At 56.6% G+C, this 18,151-nt stretch overlaps 1 protein-coding gene across 6 annotated transcripts; it reads left to right on the forward strand.

Moving 5' to 3' along the window:
* The first annotated feature begins 3,565 nt into the window (after positions 1–3,565).
* CMKLR1 (chemerin chemokine-like receptor 1) lies at positions 3,566–18,151 on the forward strand. 6 transcript variants are annotated; one of them, XM_068163359.1, is made up of 3 exons: positions 3,566–3,987; positions 13,254–13,434; positions 14,722–18,151. In XM_068163359.1, the coding sequence occupies exon 3, from the start codon at positions 14,791–14,793 to the stop codon at positions 15,874–15,876; it is 1,086 nt and encodes a 361-aa protein (XP_068019460.1). In that variant the 5' UTR covers positions 3,566–3,987; positions 13,254–13,434; positions 14,722–14,790; the 3' UTR covers positions 15,877–18,151. The 6 variants fall into 6 exon arrangements, with proteins under 6 accessions (XP_068019460.1, XP_068019459.1, XP_068019458.1 ...); XM_068163358.1 differs by lacking the exon at positions 3,566–3,987 and adding an exon at positions 5,440–5,562; XM_068163357.1 differs by lacking the exon at positions 3,566–3,987 and adding an exon at positions 5,440–5,550.

Consider the following 18,151-nt stretch of genomic DNA (forward strand, 5'->3'; position numbering starts at 1 on the left):
CCAGGGGAAAACCACAGCCTTAGACATGAAATCCATCACCCATCAGTCTCTTCCCAGTGGTGCCCAGTGGCAGGAGGAGGGGCAATGACCACAAATTGGAACACAGGAGGCTCCAGGCATCTGTTTAAGAGGGGATTGAATGTGACACTTGCTGCCATGGTTTAGTAGTCGTGAGGTCTTGGGTAACAGGGTGGACTCCATGATCTTTGAGGTCTTTTCCAACCTTATTGAATTGAATCTGTGAGACCTCACATTGCTCTCTACAACTGCCTGGAAGGAGGCTGGAGCCAGGTGGGGCTTGGTCTCTACTCAAGCTGCAGCAGGGGAGGTTTAGGTGGCATATTAAGGAGCATTTCTTCACTACTAAACTGTATCTCAGCACCACACCTCCATGGTTTTGAAACCCTTGCAGGGATGGAGGCTCTACCACTGCCCTGGGCAGCCTTGACAACCCTCAGGTGGAAGAAGTTGTTCCTAATGCCTCCCCAGGTGCAACTTGTGGCCATTGCCTCTTGTCCTATCACTTGGTCCTTGGGAGAAGAGACCAACCCCCACCTGGCTCTGACCTCCTTGCAGGGAGCTGTAGATAGCCAGAAGGTCTCTGCTCAGCCTCCTCTTCTCCAGGCTGAACAACCTCTGCTGCCTCAGCTGCTCCTCACCAGACCTGTTCTCCAGACCCTTCCCCAGCTTCATTGGCCTGCTTTGGACATGGAATCAATAAGGTTGGAAAAGACCTCAGAGATCATCAAGTCCAATCTATCACCCAACACCTCTTGGTCTCTTCTCCCAGGCAACCAGTGGCAGAACAAGAAGACACAGTCTCAAGATGTCCCAGGGGAAGTTTAGGCTGGAGGTGAGGAGAAAGTTCTTCCCGGAAGGAGTAATGTGCCATTGGAATGTGCTGCCCAGGGAGGTGGTGGAGTCACCATCCCTGAAAGTGTCCAAAAAAGGATTGGATGTGGCACTTGGAGCCATGGGTTAGTTGTCAGGAGGTGTTAGGTACTAGGTAATGGGTTGGACTTGATGATCCCTGAGGTCTTTTCCAACCTGCTCGATTCTATGACTGTGGAGTCTCCTTCTCTGGAGACTTTCAGCACCCATCTGGATGCACTGCTGTGTGACCTGCCTTGGGTGATCCTGCTTTGGCTAAGAGGTTGGATGATCTTCAGAGGTCCCCTCCAACCCTACCATTCCATGACTCTATGATCCCAGCAGTGGGATGTGGTGGGAGAGGGTGGTTCCAGCAGCACCATTTCCACCAGCCCTGGGACCACGGCTGTCCCAGCACAGATGTGGCAGTGTGGAGCCCAGCTGGGCTGCTGTGCCCCATTGCTATTTATAAAGCCCCAAGTTGCACAAGGCTGGGTGGTGTGGTTTGTGTGTGTGTCCTTGCTTGTATCAGCTCAGCAGAACAGGGCCAGCAAGGGGGCTCTCTGACATCCTGTTCGTGGGCTTTTTATTGGCACGGTGAGGTTTCGTTTCCACCCGGATAGGGAGGCAGGAACGGGATGCAGAGCTCCTTACCTCAGTGGGTTGTGAAGCCAAGAGCTGCTGGGATGAGCTCTCTGCATCCCCCCCCGTGGGAAAGGCAGGGCAGCTGGTATCCATGGGGATAAAGCCGACCGCAGAGCGGGGCCGGGAGCCCTGCACTGTGACCTCACAGCTGGAAGGGACGGGAGAGTGGTTCAGCGGTAAGCTGGCAGGGCTGGGTTAGACAGTTGGACTTGACGATCTTAGAGGCTTCTTTCAACCCAAATGGTTGGGAGGGGCTTTAAAGCTCATCTAATTCCAATCCCCTGCCATGGGCAGGAACACCTTCCACTACAGCAGCCTCATCCAGCCTGCTCTTAAGCACTTCCAGGGATGAGGTATCCACAACTTCTCTGAGCAACCCATTCCAGTGTCTCACCACCCTCACACTGAAGAACTTATTCTGTGTTATGTGTGGTTTTTTTGTTCACCATGGTTCTGCCCAGGGTGAGAGAAAGTGCTGCCAAATGATGGAGAAAGCTCCTCCAGAGAGGGAAAAGCTTCCTTTGTGCAATTTCTTCCACATTAAGTGTGACATCTGCTTTAGGATGACTCAGGCGGGTTCCCATTGCCCACACAGGAGATGAGAGCCCTGGGGCTGTGGAGCCTGGAGAAGAGCAGCCCCAGAGGGGATCTGATGAGTGTTCAGCAGGTGCTAAAGGACCTGTGGGGGGTAAGAGGATGGGGGCCAGACTCTTGTCAGTGGTGCCCAGGGACAGGACAAGGGGCAGTGGGCACAAACTGAACCCCAGGAGGTTCCATCTGGACAGGAAGAGAGATTTCTTTACTGTGAGGCTGCTGGAGCCCTGGAGCAGGCTGCACAGAGAGGTTGTGGAATCTCCTCTGGAGTGATTCCAAACCCACCTGGACATTCTGGGCAAGCTGCTGTGGGTGCCCCTGCTTGAGCAGGGGGGGTTGGAGTGGATGATCTCCAGAGGTGCCTTCCAACCCATATCACTCTGTGCTTCTGTGAGAGCGGGGTGAGCACCCATCTGGGCTGGGTCAGACCTACTGAGCTCAGTCTTTTCACTCTGGCTCTGCATGGAGCTGTTGGTGGGGTTACAAGAAGCTTGAAGCATAACGCAACCTGTTCCCGATAGAACCAAATTTAGCGCTCTAATCGCTCGGCGTGGGTGGCACTCGGGGGGCTTGCCAGGGCCGTGATGGATGCCAAAGGCTCCCCTGCCAGCCCTCTGCCTGAGCTCTTCCCAAAGGATGCTCCTGCATTTCTGTTCTCTGGTAAGTTCACTGCTGAGCAGGGGAGAGGCAATGAGAAATGGATGGAGTTGTGACTTCAACCATTGCTGCGCCCTGCACCCACCCTGGGTTCCTTGGCTCCTTGGACAGGTGTTAGCTCAGCTGGGGCTTGGACTGGGTGACCTGTCAGGGTCCCTTCTGACAGTGCATTCTGTGCTGCTTCATCTGCAAAGATGATCAGAGGGCTGGAGCACCTCTCCTATGAAGACAGGCTGAGAGAGGTGGGGCTGTTCAGCCTGGAGAAGAGAAGGTGCAGGGAGGCCTTAGAGCAGCATTTCAGTGTCTTAAGGGGACCTACAGAAAGGCTGGGGAGGGACTGTTTAGAAGGACCTGTGAGGACAGGTCAAGGGGCAGTGGTTTGAAACTGGAGTAGGGGAGATTTAGGTTGGACATAAGGAGGAAGCTCTTCACAATGGGGGTGGTGAAATACTGTGACAGGCTGCTTGGGGGAGGGGGAGTCTGAGGCCCCATCCCTGAAAACATTCAAGGTCAAACTTGGTGGGGCCCTGAGCATGCTGCTCTGGTTGGAAATGTCCCTGCTGAGTGCAGGGAGGTTGGACAAGATGACCTTTGTGGGTTCCTTCAATAGGTGCATTCTATGAGTCCCCAGCAGCCCTGCCCCTGGGAACGGACTGTTCCTCCTGCTGTGGCCCGTTCCTGTCCACAGTGGTTTGCTGAGCAGGCAATGCTGAGCTCCTCAGGGGGAAGCCCTAAACCACAGCGCAGGGCAAACCCTCAGGATGTGACATTTTACCCCACAGCAGCCTGGTTTTCTCTTGCCACCTCATGCTAGGCACAGGAACAAGTGTGTGAGCCTGATCCTGTGTCCTGCTCTGCCCTGTGGAAGTGGCAGGTGCCTGGGAAAGGACTGGCTGGTGAGGAGATGGACTAATCCTGCCCAGGCACATGGCTCAGCTCCCACCCCATTGCTGTGGGGTCTGCAAAGCTCAGCCTTGCTGGGGAGAAGCTGAGCCGGTGCTGGGTCTTGGCTCAGGACCCCTCAGTGCTGTTGGGTTTCTCTGTCCTCACATCGCTGTGGTCAGCCCTTGGCAAAGCCTCCTGCTGAGCACCCACCGTGCCCTGGGGTGGTACTCAGGACCCCTCACCTGCCACCATGCTGCCTGGGCTGAGCATCTTCTGAGGACTCATCCAGGAGCTGCTCTGCAGCTGCACCATTTGACTCCAAGGACACCCAAGCAGGTAAATGTTAGCTTGTGGTTATTTTTGCCCTGTGCTGCCTTGAGCTGCAGCATACTTGCTGGGCTGGCTTTATAATCAAGGGTGATTAATTAATTAGCCTTATTATATGAGCATCATCTCTGTGAGGGAGATGGGGGAACTGGCTGGTGGCAAACCTAGCTCTGGTGTGTCCTGGACAGATGAATCCTTCCCTTTCTCCAGGCTGTGTCCTGGATGGCTGAATCCTGCCTCTTCTCTGGGTTGTGTCCTGAAAGGATTCTTCCTGCCCCTTCTCTGGGTTGTGTCCTGAAAGGATTCTTTCTGCCCCATCCCCAGGCTGTGTCCTGGATGGCTGAATCCTGCCCCTTCTCCATGCTGCCTCTTGCCAGCTGGAGGAGGGTAAAACAGGGGCTTGTCACCCCCAAGACTCCTGCTGCCTTCACACCCAAACTGGAGACCCAACCCCTTCCCAGGCTCTTATCCCAGCTGGGTCCCACATCAGAGCTGGGGCTGAGGGGCGTGGGGGCTGCGTGGGGAGGGAAGGGATTTTCTCGGTGCCACATCAAGCAGAGGGTTATCCAAACCTCCTGCTCTGCGTGGGTGGGGGCTGTGCTGCTCAGCACTCCCAAGCTGGGGGCTGCCCCGGAAAACCTTCCAGGCTCCTCCCAGTTTGAGGGTCTGGGGACCAGGCTTCTTCTGAACCCCATTCCTGCATCCAGCCTTGCCCAACCTTCCTGCCTGGGGGAACCCAGTGCCTCCCACAGCCCCTCAGTACCCATTCTGTGTTAACCAGGCTGGGAGGGGGGATGGGGAGGATGTGTGTGTGAGGGAGCTGCTACTACAGGCTCCCCCCCACGGGCTGGGGAGCCCGGACTGGGGGTGCTGACTGAAACCAGCCACTGCATCCTGGTGCTAATGAAAGCCATGGGGAAAGCAGTCCCTGAGCCGCCGCCGCAGCAGCAGCAGCGTTTGGGAGCCAGATTTGAGGAAGGGAAGTGAGTCAACGTCTTGGAAGGAGTTGGGGGCGGTTAGATTGGGGGGGGAAGCAGCAGAGGACAGCAAGTGCTGACCCAGGGTGGGGACAACACAGTGGGGTGGCTGGCAGCCACCTGCCTTCTTTTGGGTTCCTCAACCAGAGCCGACATCGTTCCGGAGCCCTCTGGTCCTCGTTAGGGCGGTGTGATCCTGGCTGGGGAGGGGGTGGGACGGGACAGGAAAAGAGGCCCCTTGGGAAGCAGCTTGTTGCTTCCTCACGCTGGGTCTCAGCAGGATCCGGGCCAAGGTTCCCAGCTCCCGGCGTCACACCCTCTCCCAGCTGTTGCTGGTGGAGCATCGTGCTGCCAAGAAAACCTCGCTGATGGATGTGGCCGCCGCTCCTTCCCCCTCCCCTCGCCCTTAAAACCCGCAGCCCTCAGCCCGTGGCACCCGGGGGCTGCCTGGGGATGCGAGTCCTGCAGAGCCTTCGGCGTCGGGGCTGGGCTGGGCTGGGCAGCTCCTCTTCCTTGCTAGGCACGGGGGTGAGCCTGGCAGCCCAACCTCATCCTCCTTGGCACGGAGCGGCTGGCGAGCGAGGCGCTGCCTGAGGTATTTGGAAAGGTCTCTGGAAGGCTTGAGGAAGGGGCTGCTGGGGGGGGTGGACTGGGGGGGCCGTGCTGCTGGGGGAGAGGACAGGATGGATTGTGCTGGCAGAGCCACGGGGCAGGGCCAGGCGGTGCACCCCACCCCAGGCAGCACCACGTCTCTTTGGGGAGCTGATTCCACTTGCTGCCACGGGGACTCCGCTTCGCCTGGGCGCATCAGGGTGCGAAGGGTTTGCATCCCACCGGCGACCTGCCGCTCGCCACTGATGCCTTAAGCGTGGCACAGGGAGCATCCTGGGGGTCCCTCAAGCCCCTGGGAGCAGGATGCCAGCGTGCTGGTCACGAGCCCTCGGGATTGGCACATCCCTGCCCGCTGCAGACGTCTGGGCTCGCGTGTCTCTTCTCCTTTCTCCGCGCTCGCCCCCTGATCCGGGCGCATCAGCAACTTTCCTCCTGATTCAGCGGCAGGAGATGATGTTGCAACACCCATGTTGTGCAAAGCTGGGTATCATCCCAACCTCCAATTCCTCTTTTTTTTCAGCTCCTGTGGGAGCTTGGCCACGTGCAGTGGGGTTAATGTCCCCACCTGCATGGCCCTGGTGGTGGCCACAAGCTCCCCAGAGGCATCATCGCACCTTGCTGGGCATCACCTGCTGTCCCAATGAGGGTTTCCCCTTGTGCTGCTGCTGGCTCTGAGGATGCTGGGGTGAAGCCAAGAGCCAGGAGGCACATGGATAGGGGAGGGGACTTTATACAAGGGTTTGTAGTTATAGGATGAGGGGCAATGGCTTTGTGCTGGAAGAGGGGAGACTGAGACTGGAGATTAGGAAGAAATCCTTCCCAATGAGGGTGAGGAGACACTGGAACAGGTTGCACAGGGAGGCTGTGGATGCCCTTTCCCTGAAGGTGTTCAAGACCAGGTTGGATGAGGCCTTCAGCAACCTGGGCTAGTGAAGGTGCCCCTGTCCATGGCAGAGGGGTTGGAACTAGGTGATCTTTAAGGCTCCTTCCAACCCAAACCAATCTGTGGTGATGAGGAGCAGGTGGAGGCTCTGTCCCAAGCTCTGGTTGAACACAGTGCTCTGGTGCAGGGTGCTGGATTTTGGTCCAACCACTCCATGTGCCTGTGTTTTTGGTGTGTGTCCCCCTCTGGATGGGCTTCCCTGGCTTGGAGGGGAGGTTTGTGGCCATCCAGGCTCAGTCCATGCTTGGTCAGTGAGTGCACCATGCATGCCACAGACGATTGTCACCTACTCAAGAGAGATGGGGCTAGGCTGGCTCTTGGCTGCTGCCCCTCTGCTTGGGGTCCCAGTGCATACCAGGACAGTCTGATTCATTGCTGGGAACTCGATGCTGGATCCACCTCAGTGCCTGGGACCCAGCTGCATGAACAGCTGGGAACAGGCAGGCCCTGGCCTGTGTGCTGGAGGAGGGGGAACATGCTCTTGTCTGTCATGGACCCCCAGGACACAGGAAAGAAGTTTCTCCTCCTGGTCAGATAGAACCTCCTGGGTTCCATTCCGTGCCTGTTACCCCTTGTCCTGTCCCTGGGCACCACTGACAAGAGTCTGGCCCCATCCTCTTGCCCCCAGCTCTTTACCTGTCGATCAGCACCGAGAAGCTCCCTTCTCAGGCTGCTCTTCTCCAGGCTCCACAGCCTCAGGGCTCTCAGCCTTTCCTCCTCACAGAGCTGCTCCAAGCCCCTCAGCATCTTTATAGCCTCTCCTGGACTGTCTCCAGTAGTTCCCTGAGGAGCCTACAACTGGACCCAGTTCTCCAGGTGCCTCCTCACTAAGGCAGATGAGAGGAGCAGTAGAACCTTCTTTGACCTGCTGACCACACTCTTCTTCATCGCCCCTCGGGAGACCGTTCACCTTCTTGGCCACCAGAGCTCATGGTGAACCTTGTCCCAGATCCAAAAAGAAATCTCTTTTCCCTTCCCATCTGCACTCCAAACCTGGCAGCCTTAATGAGGTTTGGAGCTTGACATGGTGGAGGATGGAGGGCGAGGGTGACCTACGGGGGTCCCAACGTGCGATGGATCGCACGTTGGGACCCCCGTAGGTCACCCTCGCCCTCCATCCTCCCTCCCCAACCCCCCTAATTTCCCATAAAACCTCCAAACCAGCAACCACAGGAGCTGGGAAGTGGTGGGGTGGGGGTGAATGTCCTCACATCATGTGGCAGTGTCACCTCGGTGGGGACAAGGAGAACAGGAGAGGCTTTTCTTTGCCGCCCTGATCAGCATGCAGCTGGGAACGCCACCCGCAGCTGCGAGCTGGGGAGGATGCTCCTGTGAATCCAGGGTTGACTTTTTTCACTTGGAGGAGGGGGCTGTGGGGGGGAGGGAGGGAGGGAGGGATGAGCTCTGCCAGCTCTGCCTGTCCCCCCATCCTTGGCTACATCCGTCCCTCTGACAGGGGTTTCCTTCCTCTTTATGCCCTCAAGCAGGTGGCACGCGAGCTGCTGCTTTTCACCTCTCCAACAGTGGCCCTGATGGCTTGGTCCCCTCCCCAGGCAGCCATGGTAAAGCCTTGGCCGTGATAAGGGACGTTTTCAGCGGGCTGAGGCAGGCCCTGGCGCTCTAGAAGGGAGGAAAACCCTTTGGGATCACAGCATTTCGTGCCCTGCCCCACCTGCTGGGTGAGGAGGACGCTCAGAAGGAGGGAGTTTTAGTGGCCTTTCGATTGCCGTCGAAGTGCCCTGATGACAAGCTAGAGAGATCCAAAAGAATGCAGTGGGGAGATGAAGCAGAGGGAAGAGGAGATAAAAGAGCTTTTATTATCTCAGAGGAGGCTCCAGTCCTTTAAAGCAGCAGAGAAACACAAACTGCTCTTTGTCAGGAAAATCTTTGCCTGTGTAGCTACACACATCCAAGATGTTCCCTTTTACTGCTCGAACTTCATGAGGACTTGAAGGCTGAGGGGCAAGGGGCTGAGCTCTTCTGAACAGGGTGGCTTGAAGCACCGTGCCAGGGAAGTTCAGGTTCCTTTGCCTAGCTTCTGGGAGGCTTGACCTGTGTTTGGAGGTTAAACAGCAGTTTCTGGCCGGGTTGGGGCACGCTCTCCATCGAGGTGACCCCAGGCTGTGGCCAGGGGCAGGTCGTGGAGACCCATCCCACCCTGACATGTCCTGTCCCGCGCAGCCTGGCTGGCTCTGCCCAGATAAACACTGACTCATGATGTTATTCTGTCCCACCCTGGGCACAGCTGCCTTTTTTTCAAGCTGCCTTTTCCAGCTCTTCGGGTTTCTCTCCCTGTTCACACAAGCAGGGAGCAGCTGAGGGTTGCCAGATCCCCACCAGGAGCGGGGCATCCCAGCGGGGCGAGGGCTGCTGTGTGGAAGTGAAGCGGGGATGTGCCCCAGGGCCACTGATGCAGGTAGGGATCAAGCTTCTCTACCACCCTTGGTGCCTCAGTTTCCCCTGTAGGGACTGGTTTTGTGCCCTCTCTCTGCTCTAGGGGTCTCCAGGCAGGCAGGAGCTGGAGTGCTCAGAGTCAGGCTGGTGGGGCTGCTCAGCATGCTGCTGCCTCTCCCCTGCCATCCTGCATCCCTCTTCCCTTCACAGTCCCTTGCTGGGAGCCAGACAGAGGGAGCAGGGATGGGTGACAGGGATGGGTGACAGGGTTGGGACCATGCTTCAGGAGCAGCTTTTGGGTTTTGTAGCACCATGGTCCAAGCTCCTTATTTCTTGCTGGTCATGTGGCTGGTGGCCAAGTGAAGGAAGGGCTGGGGCTCCATCCCTGGGCATCCTTGTGGGGAGCAGGATGCTCCACAGCAACTCTCCCTGCAGCAGCTGTTGCCATGGCAATCACTGCATAAAATAAAGGGGAACTGGAGCTGGATCCCAGAGCTAGTCCTCCATTCCCTGCATTGACAATACCCCATGAGGGACTGGGAGGTGCTGGTGCAGGGCTGGATGCTGGACCCCTGTGAGGATGTCCCTCCTGTGTCACCCTGGACTGGAAAAATGGGGGTGCTGTGGCTGGGCTTAGAGGCAGCTGGTACCAGCAGGTCCAGAGGAAAATGAGCCAGGATTGTGCCCTCATGGCCAAGAGGGCAAATGGTCTTCTGAGGTGCCTGAAGAAGAGTGTAGTCAGCAGGTCAAGGGAGGTTCTCCTCCCCCTTGACTGGCACAGTGAGGCCACATCTGGACTACAGAGTCCTCCTCTGGTCTTCCCAGTTCAAGAGAGACAGGGAGCTACTGGAGAGAGTCCAGCAGAGGCTGCAAAGATGCTCAGAGGCCTGGAGCATCTCTGTGAGGAGGAAAGGCTGAGAGCCCTGTTGAGCCTGGAGAAGAGCAGCCTGAGTGCAGCTTCTCAACGCCCAGCAAGAGCTAAAGGACCTGTTGGGGCAAGAGGCTGGGGCCAGACTCTTGCCAGTGGTGCCCAGGACAGGACAAGGGCCAACAGGCACAAACTGGGACCCAGGAGGTTCCACCTGAACAGGAGGAGAAACTTGTTTGGTGTGAGGGTGCTGGAGGCCTGGAGCAGGCTGCCCAGAGAGGCTGTGGAGTCTCCTCTGGAGACTTTCACAACCAGCCTGGACGTGTTCTTCTGCAACCTGTTGTGGTTGACCCTTGCTTGAGCAGGAGGGTTGGACTGGACGATCTCCAGAGCTCCCTTCCAACCCCCCCCATGGTGAGATTCTGGGATTGTGTGACTTTCCCAAAGCTGCTCAGAGGAGGGACCACGTGTGTCCCCCACATCTGCCTGCCATCCCCAGCTCGGGGAGCAGCAGGGCTGCGCTGGGGCTGTGTGGGCAGCCTGGCCACGCTCCTCCCACGCATGCTGGAGGAAGTGGATTTGGGTTTGGGGTCTTGTGGGACCCTGGAAACCTCTGCTGGGGGGTGGGAAATGCTTGGAAGAGGGGAAAAAAAGGCAGAGCAGCTGCCTGGGGGTGGCTGTGGATGTGCAGGCTGGGAGACAGGCAGGGGTTATGCAGGAGGTCAGGCAAGGGGCAGGCAGGAAGGGCAGGCAAGGGGATAGGCAGGGGCACAAGCATGGGGGCAGGCAGGAAGGGCAGGCAAGGGGATAGGCAGGAGCACAAGCATTAGGGCAGGCAGGAAGGGCAGGCAAGGGGATAGGCAGGGGCACAAGCATTAGGGCAGGCAGGAAGGGCAGGCAAGGGGATAGGCAGGGGCACAAGCATGGGGGCAGGCAGGATGGCAGAGAGGGGACAGGCAGAGGCAAGCAGAGCACACCCAGGTCATCCTCCTGCTTATCAGGGAGGTTTGTCTGTCCTGTCTCTAGGTGTCCCTTGTACACTTAACACCTCATAGATGCTGAGTGGGTGCTGTGGGGTGGGGCAAAGACCAACCCAAGGGCACCTCCACTTTCCCCAGTGCTGGGAGGGTGATCCCAGCTGCTCCCAGCCCTGTTTCATAGCATCATGAGAGTAAACCCAGGCTGCACATCGACAGCCCAGGCAGGCTGAGAGTGAACCCAGGCTGCACATCGACAGCCCAGGCAAGCTCTCATGTGCTCCAAAGCCTCTCTGCTCTTTTCATTTGATTATATTGAATTTTATCTGATCCCCACCCCCACCCCACCCCCAACCTGTATCGGTACCTCCAGTAAAACCACTGCCTGGAGGCAGAGGCAGTGCTGGCAGCCTTCCTGTCTCCACAAAGCGCTGATGCAGGCAGCTGAGAGCTCAGGCAACATCCTGTGCCCAGCCTGGTCCCCGCTGCCAGGGTGCTGAGCATCCCCTGCCCTCCCGGGGCACATTCCCAGCCGGTTTCCCCATAGCCTCGGTCACATCCGTCCTCCGCCCGTCTGGGTTGGCCACGGGAAGAGCTTTCGCCCAGAGAAGCTGGATTTGAACATTTTTTTTCCCCCTGCTGTTCTCTCTGTTTCCTGTTGCCTTCCCAAGAACAACATCCCTGACCTCATCCTCCCCTCGGTGCGCGCCGGGACGCTGCCGATGTGCGAGCCGCCCGTCGGGGGATCCCAACCCCGGCTCCCGGGGGGCAGACTCTGCCTTCCCTGGGGTACCACCACAAACCCAGCTGTGCAACAACAGCGCTGTGACATGAGAGGGAAAAATAAAAAGGCTATTTTGGGTAGATCCTGTGCTCATTTCTGGGGTGTTTTTTGTTGTTGTTGTTGAGGTGGGAGGACAGAGATGAACAGAGCAGAGAGCGAAGCGGGTTTGGCTCCGGGTTTGGATGTTTTCAGCCCTGAGAGCAGCGTTGAATTCGTGCTTTGTTTTTTGGGTTTGGGTTTTTTTTTTTTTCCCTCCTGTGTGTTATTTATTTGTTTATTTATTTCCCCAGGCTTTGAGGGGCTTTTTTTTTGTGGGTTGGGTTTGTTTTGTGTGTGTGTGTGTTGAAAGACGAGGAGGTTTCATGCAGCCACCCCCCTCAGGCTCTCCATATTTATGGTGGGGGGGGGAGGGATTTGGGAATGCAGGTAGGAATTTGCTGGGTGATTTTTTTTGGTGTTTTCCAGTGGATCTAGGCTCTGGCTTTTGGTTCCCATCCTGCTCTCAGTGTGCCAGGGGGAGGGATATTAGAAGGAACTTCTTCCCTCAAAGGCTTCGCGGAGACTGGGACGGACTGCCCAGGGAGGTGGCTGAATCACTGGAGGGGATCCTGAATCCCTCTTTGAATCCCTGGAGGGGATCCTGAATCCCTCTTTGAATCCTGAATCCCTCTTTGAATCCCTGCAGGGGATCCTGAATCCCTCTTTGAATCCCTGGAAGGGTTTCAAAGGGGCAGAGATGTGGTGCTGAGGGACATGGTTTAGCACCAGGCTTGGTAGAGTTAGAGAATGGTTGGAATGGGTGATCTTAAAAGGCTCTTCCAAACTGATTCTGTGATGGAGATGAGATGCAGCAGGATGCAACAGGGTGGGATGGGATGCAATGAAGTGAGGTAGAATGGACATGGAGCTCTGAGCTCCCTCACCTTTCTGCTTTGACAAGGTGATGAGGTGAAGCCCACTGGTCCATGAAGGCAGCAGTCAGGACAGCTCATTACCCAGGGCCTTTAGCAGCCAGTTCTGCTGAGCCTGTTACTTCCACCCATCATCAACTTTCATTCATCCTTTTGATGACCAAGGTTTCACTGGGGCAGAGCCTCCTTCCAGCTCAAACCTTCTTTATTCTGGCTCTTTAACATCTCCTGGAGCTTGGCACGGGGAGGGGGGGAGGTGATGTGGCTGTGATTTAACTCCCACCACCCCCAGCTGGGGACTGCAGTGTTGGGAGCAGCAGCAATAGCAGGAAGGAACAGGAGGAAAAGCCCAGGGAGAAACAATAGAGCTACAGCACAAACACCCAAGGGATTTTAAAGCAGGGCTGATGGGGAGGGTGATGCTTGGGGGGCTGGGGGAGGAAGGTCTTGGAGCTGAAATACCTGAAAACAGGAGGGTCCAACCTGGATGGGCAGAGCCATGTCCATCCTGCAAGGACAAGGTTGGGTGTGTTGCCCTGTGGTGGGGCTCACACAGATCTCACCTCTCTTGCCATGGCTCACTTGGGCTTTCCTGGTTGGTTTTGGTGGCTCTTGGCTTTAACCCCCCCCGTTAAGGTGTTGCACCCAAGGTTGGGTGCAGTCCCCTGTGGTGGGGTTCATACAGCCCCCAAAAGCTGCTGGGATCAGGACAGGACCCCAGCTTCACCAGGTCCTTGGTGGGAAAGGGTGTTCCCAGGCTAGCACAGGGTTAAATCCCAGCATGGCTGGATCTCTGTTTCCTCCCTTAGCTCCACATCCGAGGGTGAACAGCCTTTGTTTGATCTTGGCTTCAGTATCACAGCTCCAGTCCTAGACCCGTGTGGAGGGAGCTGCCTTCGAGCTGTGAGACGCTGAGCCACCACCACTGGACCCCATCCCATCAAGCATCCAGCTGTGCTGGGAGCACAGTCACCACACCTGAGAGGAGAGGTGAGAGGCTGTGGTGCCAGCTTCAGCAGGTGCCTGGCATCAGTGGAGCATGGGATGAGCTGCATACCAGGCTTTAAGTCCAATCTTCAAAGGGGAAAAAGGAGAAGAGTTGGGGTACTTTGGAGACTGGAAGGTCTCAACGCTGCCAATGAGCTGGTGAAGGGTCTGGAGAGCAGGGCTGGTGAGGAGCAGCTGAGGGAACTGGGGTTGTTCAGTCTGGAGAAGAGGAGGCTGAGGGAAAACCTCCTGGCTCTCTACAACCCCCTGAAAAGAGGCTGGAGCCAGGTGGGGGTCAATCTCTTCTCCCAAGAGGTGACAGGACAAGAGGAAACAGCCTCAGGCTGCCCCAGGGGAGGCTGGGGTTGGACATGAGGAACAATTTCTTCTCTAAAAGGGTTGCCAAGTCCTGGACCAAGCAGCCCAGGGCTGTGGTGGGGTCCCCATCCCTGGAGGGGTTTCAAAGCCATAGAGATGTCATGCTGAGGGACCTGGGTTAGTGTTGACCTGGCAATGATGGGTTAATGGTTGGACATGATGCTCTTAAATGATTCCATGATTCTAAACCCCCCTTTTCAGCCTGGAACTAAGTGAGCAATAGACATTTTTTGCAGGATGAGGCTACAGCCACATCCTGGTGGAGACAAGGGACTGAATCACATCCTGTGGCTCAGGCTGCTACTGTCTCTTGGTCAGGAGGTGGAAACCTGGTGAGGAGCTGCAGGACCATCTTCTTCCCCACGGGATCCTCTGTACCTGTGTGCTCTATCCCTTCTCTCCACAGCCCCTCATGCCCATGTGCTGGTGAGGGCTCTGGAGCACAAGCCCCATAAGGAGAGGCTGAGGGAGCTGGTGGTGTTTAGCCTGGAGAGGAGGAGGCTCAGGGGAGACCTTCTTGCTGTCTACAGCTACCTGAAGGGAGGTTGTAGCCAGGTGGGGGTTGGTCTCTTCTCCCAGGCAAGCAGCACCAGAACAAGAGGACACAGTCTCAAGCTGCACCAGGGGAAGTTTAGGCTTGATCTTAGAAGTTCTTCACAGAAAGAGAGATTGGCCATTGGAATGGGCTGCCCAGGGAGGTGGTGAGGTTGGCATCCCTGGAGGTGTTTAAGAAAAGCCTGGATGAGGCTCTTAGTGCCATGGTCTGGTTGATTAGTTAGGGTTGGGTGATCAGTTGGACTTGACGATCTTGGAGGTCTCTCCCAACCTGGTTGATTGATTCTGTGATTGTAGACCAACATCTCTCCAGCAGGCTGTGCCGGCTGTGGTTAACACCATGCCTTTCCTCAACAGAAAGAGACAGAGGAACACCACCAGCTGGAGGCCCCTGGGGCTGCCCAGGCTGCAGCTTGCTCCCAGAGGATGGCGCTCTCCAACCTGTCCAACTACTTGGACGACGTCGATAACTACAGCGACTACACAGACTACAGCTACGAGGAGAGCAGCAGCGTGTGGACAGACCCAGCCCACGACCCCAAGGACGTCGCCAGGATCCTCTCCGTCGTCATCTACAGCGTGTCCTGCGTGCTGGGCATCCTGGGCAACGGCCTGGTCATCGCCATCATAACCCTGAAGATGAAGAAGTCGGTCAACGCCGTCTGGTTCCTCAACCTGGCCGTGGCCGACTTCCTCTTCAACATCTTCCTGCCCATCAACATCGCCTACACCGCCATGCGCTACCACTGGGTCTTCGGGACGGTCATGTGCAAGCTGAACTCCTTCCTCCTCATCCTCAACATGTACACCAGCGTCCTCCTGCTCACCACCATCAGCTTCGACCGCTACGTCTCGGTGGTCTTCCCCGTCTGGTCGCAGAACCACCGCTGCCCCAGCCTGGCCTACCTGGTGTGTTTGGCCATCTGGACCATCGGCATCGTCATGAGCTGCCCCTCTCTGGTCTTCCGGGACACTGCCCAAGCCCACAACTCCGTCATTTGCTTCAGCAACTTCTCCCTCTCCAGGAACGCTTCCTACCAAGGCCTGGCGCTGCTGAGGCACCGGACGGTGAACGTCACCAGGTTCCTGGCCGGCTACATCCTGCCCATCACCGTCATCACCTTCTGCTACGTCGCCATCGCCTTCAACCTGCGCCGCAACCGCCTGGCCAAGTCCAAAAAGCCCTTCAAGATCATCGTCACCATCATCGTCACCTTCTTCCTGTGCTGGAGCCCCTACCACCTGCTGAACCTGCTGGAGACCGAGCCCGGCATGATCCCGCGCTCCGCCTTCGAGATCTTCGTCCCCATCACCACGGCGCTGGCCGCCTCCAACAGCTGCATGAACCCCGTCCTCTACGTCTTCATGGGCCAGGACTTCAAGAAGTTCAAGGTCACCATCCTCTCCAGACTGGTGAATGCCCTCAGCGAGGAGACAGGCCACTCCAGCATCGTTCACAGGAGCTTCTCCAAGATGTCTTCCATGACTGAGAAGGAGACAACGGTCCTCTGAAGTCCACCTGGGTGCCTGCAGGAGGGGCCACGCTCCTCTGGTGTTGCCCATGCCCACCGCTGTGATGGTGACCGCCATCGTGGGGGCCCCTGGCGTGGGTTCAAGCATGGTGCAGTGCTGTCCTGTAGCATATTCATTGACTGCTCTCGTTGCCTGGGGGCTGGCAGGCATTGGACACCACTGCTCTGTGCACATGGAGAAGAGACAACCACCTTCAATCTTCCTTGTGGCTCTGAGCAACCTGATCTAGTGAGAGGTGTCCCTGCCCATGGCAGGGGGGCTTGGAACTAGATGATCCTCGAGGCTCCTTCCAACCCTAACAGTTCTCTGATTCTGTGATTCCTTTGTGGCTGCAAAGATGGGTGCAACAAACTGTTGTTGCTGCCTGAAGGGAGGTTGTAGCCAGGTGGGGGTCGGTCTCTTCTCCCAGGCAAGCAGCAGCAGAACAAGAGGACACAGTCTCAAGCTGTGCAGGGGGAAGTTTAGGCTTGACCTTAGAAAGAAGTTCTTCACAGAAAGAGAGATTGACCCTTGGAATGTGCTGCCCAGGGAGGTGGCGAGGTCGATGCTCCTGGAGGTGCTTAAGAAGAGACTGGATGAGGCACTTAGTGCCATGGTCTAGTTGATTAGTTAGGGTTGGCTGATTGGATGGACTTGATGATCTTGGACTTGATGATCTTGGAGGTCTCTTCCAGCTTGGTTGATTCTGTGATTCTGCTTCAGAAGACATTTCAGGGCATTCCTATCTAACCTATGTGTTGCCTGACCTGGCAAGGACCTTCCTGCCTCTGCCAGAGACAGGCTGGAAGATGAGTCTGGGAAGGCACCTCCATTGCAAGCTCTTGAGATGGGTGGCCTGCTGGGCACCCACCATGTGTGATAGCTGCTATGGCCTAACTGGTGATGTTCTTCCTATGACCTATGTATGGTTGTAGCTACTCATGTTAAAGTCCTAAAGTATGTTGGTACTGGAGGAGTGTTCTGGACTGTGTTGTGAGCACCTTGTAGCCTTCAGAAGAGGGCTTTGAGGGTCTGAATATCCCAACCTTGGTGAACCAGGGATTCTTGGGTGTCTTCTCAATGATCCAGACCCAGAGATCCAGGGCCACCTGCCAGGCTGGGTGTTAGGCTCCTCCACAGGGTCACTGCCGTGGCAAGGTGGGTGAAAATCAGAGGGGGGGTTCATTTGAGGTGCCTTTGAACAAAGCCCACTTTGCTGGGCATGTTTCACACGGTACATTCTGTGCTGTGCTTTGGTGCTTGGAGCTGCCAGCCCCAGCAGCTCCTTGCAAAGCACTGGGGTGGCACTGGGGAGCAGCTCCACAGGCTGTGGTTCTTGGGAAGGACCTGCTCCAGGTGGACCTGGGAACTGGCTCCACTGAAGGCTGCTCCCTGGTGTCACCCAGTTGATCCTGTGGGAAGGTTTTATCTCTTCCCAACCGAGTCCATTGCTGGTAGGAGCCTGCTGCCACCACTCACAAATCTCTGCAGTGGAGGATGGGCTGAGCCACCACCTCTATGCAATTTCATGCACAGTTCATCTGGGAGATCTTTCACCATCTGGGCTTCTTGACTATGGCACTGATGTCACCCTTTGCTGCTTTCTCCATGTCCCCCACAGCCTCTCACTCCCAGGAGAGCAAGGAAAGGCCAAGTCCTCTCCATGTGCCAGCAGCCACTGGTGCTTTTTGGGGTCAGGATTTGGAGCAGCTGCAGAACTGAGGCAAGAAGCAGCTGGAGGATCTGCTCTCCTGTTTCTCTGCTGTAGGGTGGGGTTGGGGCCATGTGGGATGGGGAGAGTAGGGCAGCCCATCTCCCTCAAGGACACAGCACCGTGCCATCGGCATTGGAACAGGCTGCCCAGGGGGGTGATGGAGTCACCATCCATGGAGGTGTTAAAAAGACCACCATGTAGACCAAGGCACTTTGGGCCACAGTTTAATGGCCATGGTGGTGTTGGGTCAATGGTTGGACTCAATCTTGGATTCTTCCAGCTGAAGCAGCTCTATGACTCTGTGGTTGCCCCTCCATCTGGTGCTGCGGTGCTCCCAGGTCGGTGCTGGTGTGAGGATGCTCCTCACTCGTCTTTGTGGCTGCCTTTTGCAAGCCCATCTGTTCTCCCTGCAAAGAGCTTTCCCAGAAATAAACCCCAGGGAGAACTTGGTACATAACCTTGGGTTAGAGCCTTCTGATGACAGCTTGGGAAACCTAATATTTGAGCTCTTCTTTGTAGCTGTTTGTCTGTTGAATAAAGAACCTGGTTTACATACAAACA

Source organism: Melanerpes formicivorus, unplaced genomic scaffold (assembly GCF_026170545.1).
Source record: "Melanerpes formicivorus ecotype bairdi unplaced genomic scaffold, bMelFor1.0.p_v2 SCAF_72, whole genome shotgun sequence".
In the NCBI taxonomy this organism is placed as follows: domain Eukaryota; kingdom Metazoa; phylum Chordata; class Aves; order Piciformes; family Picidae; genus Melanerpes; species Melanerpes formicivorus.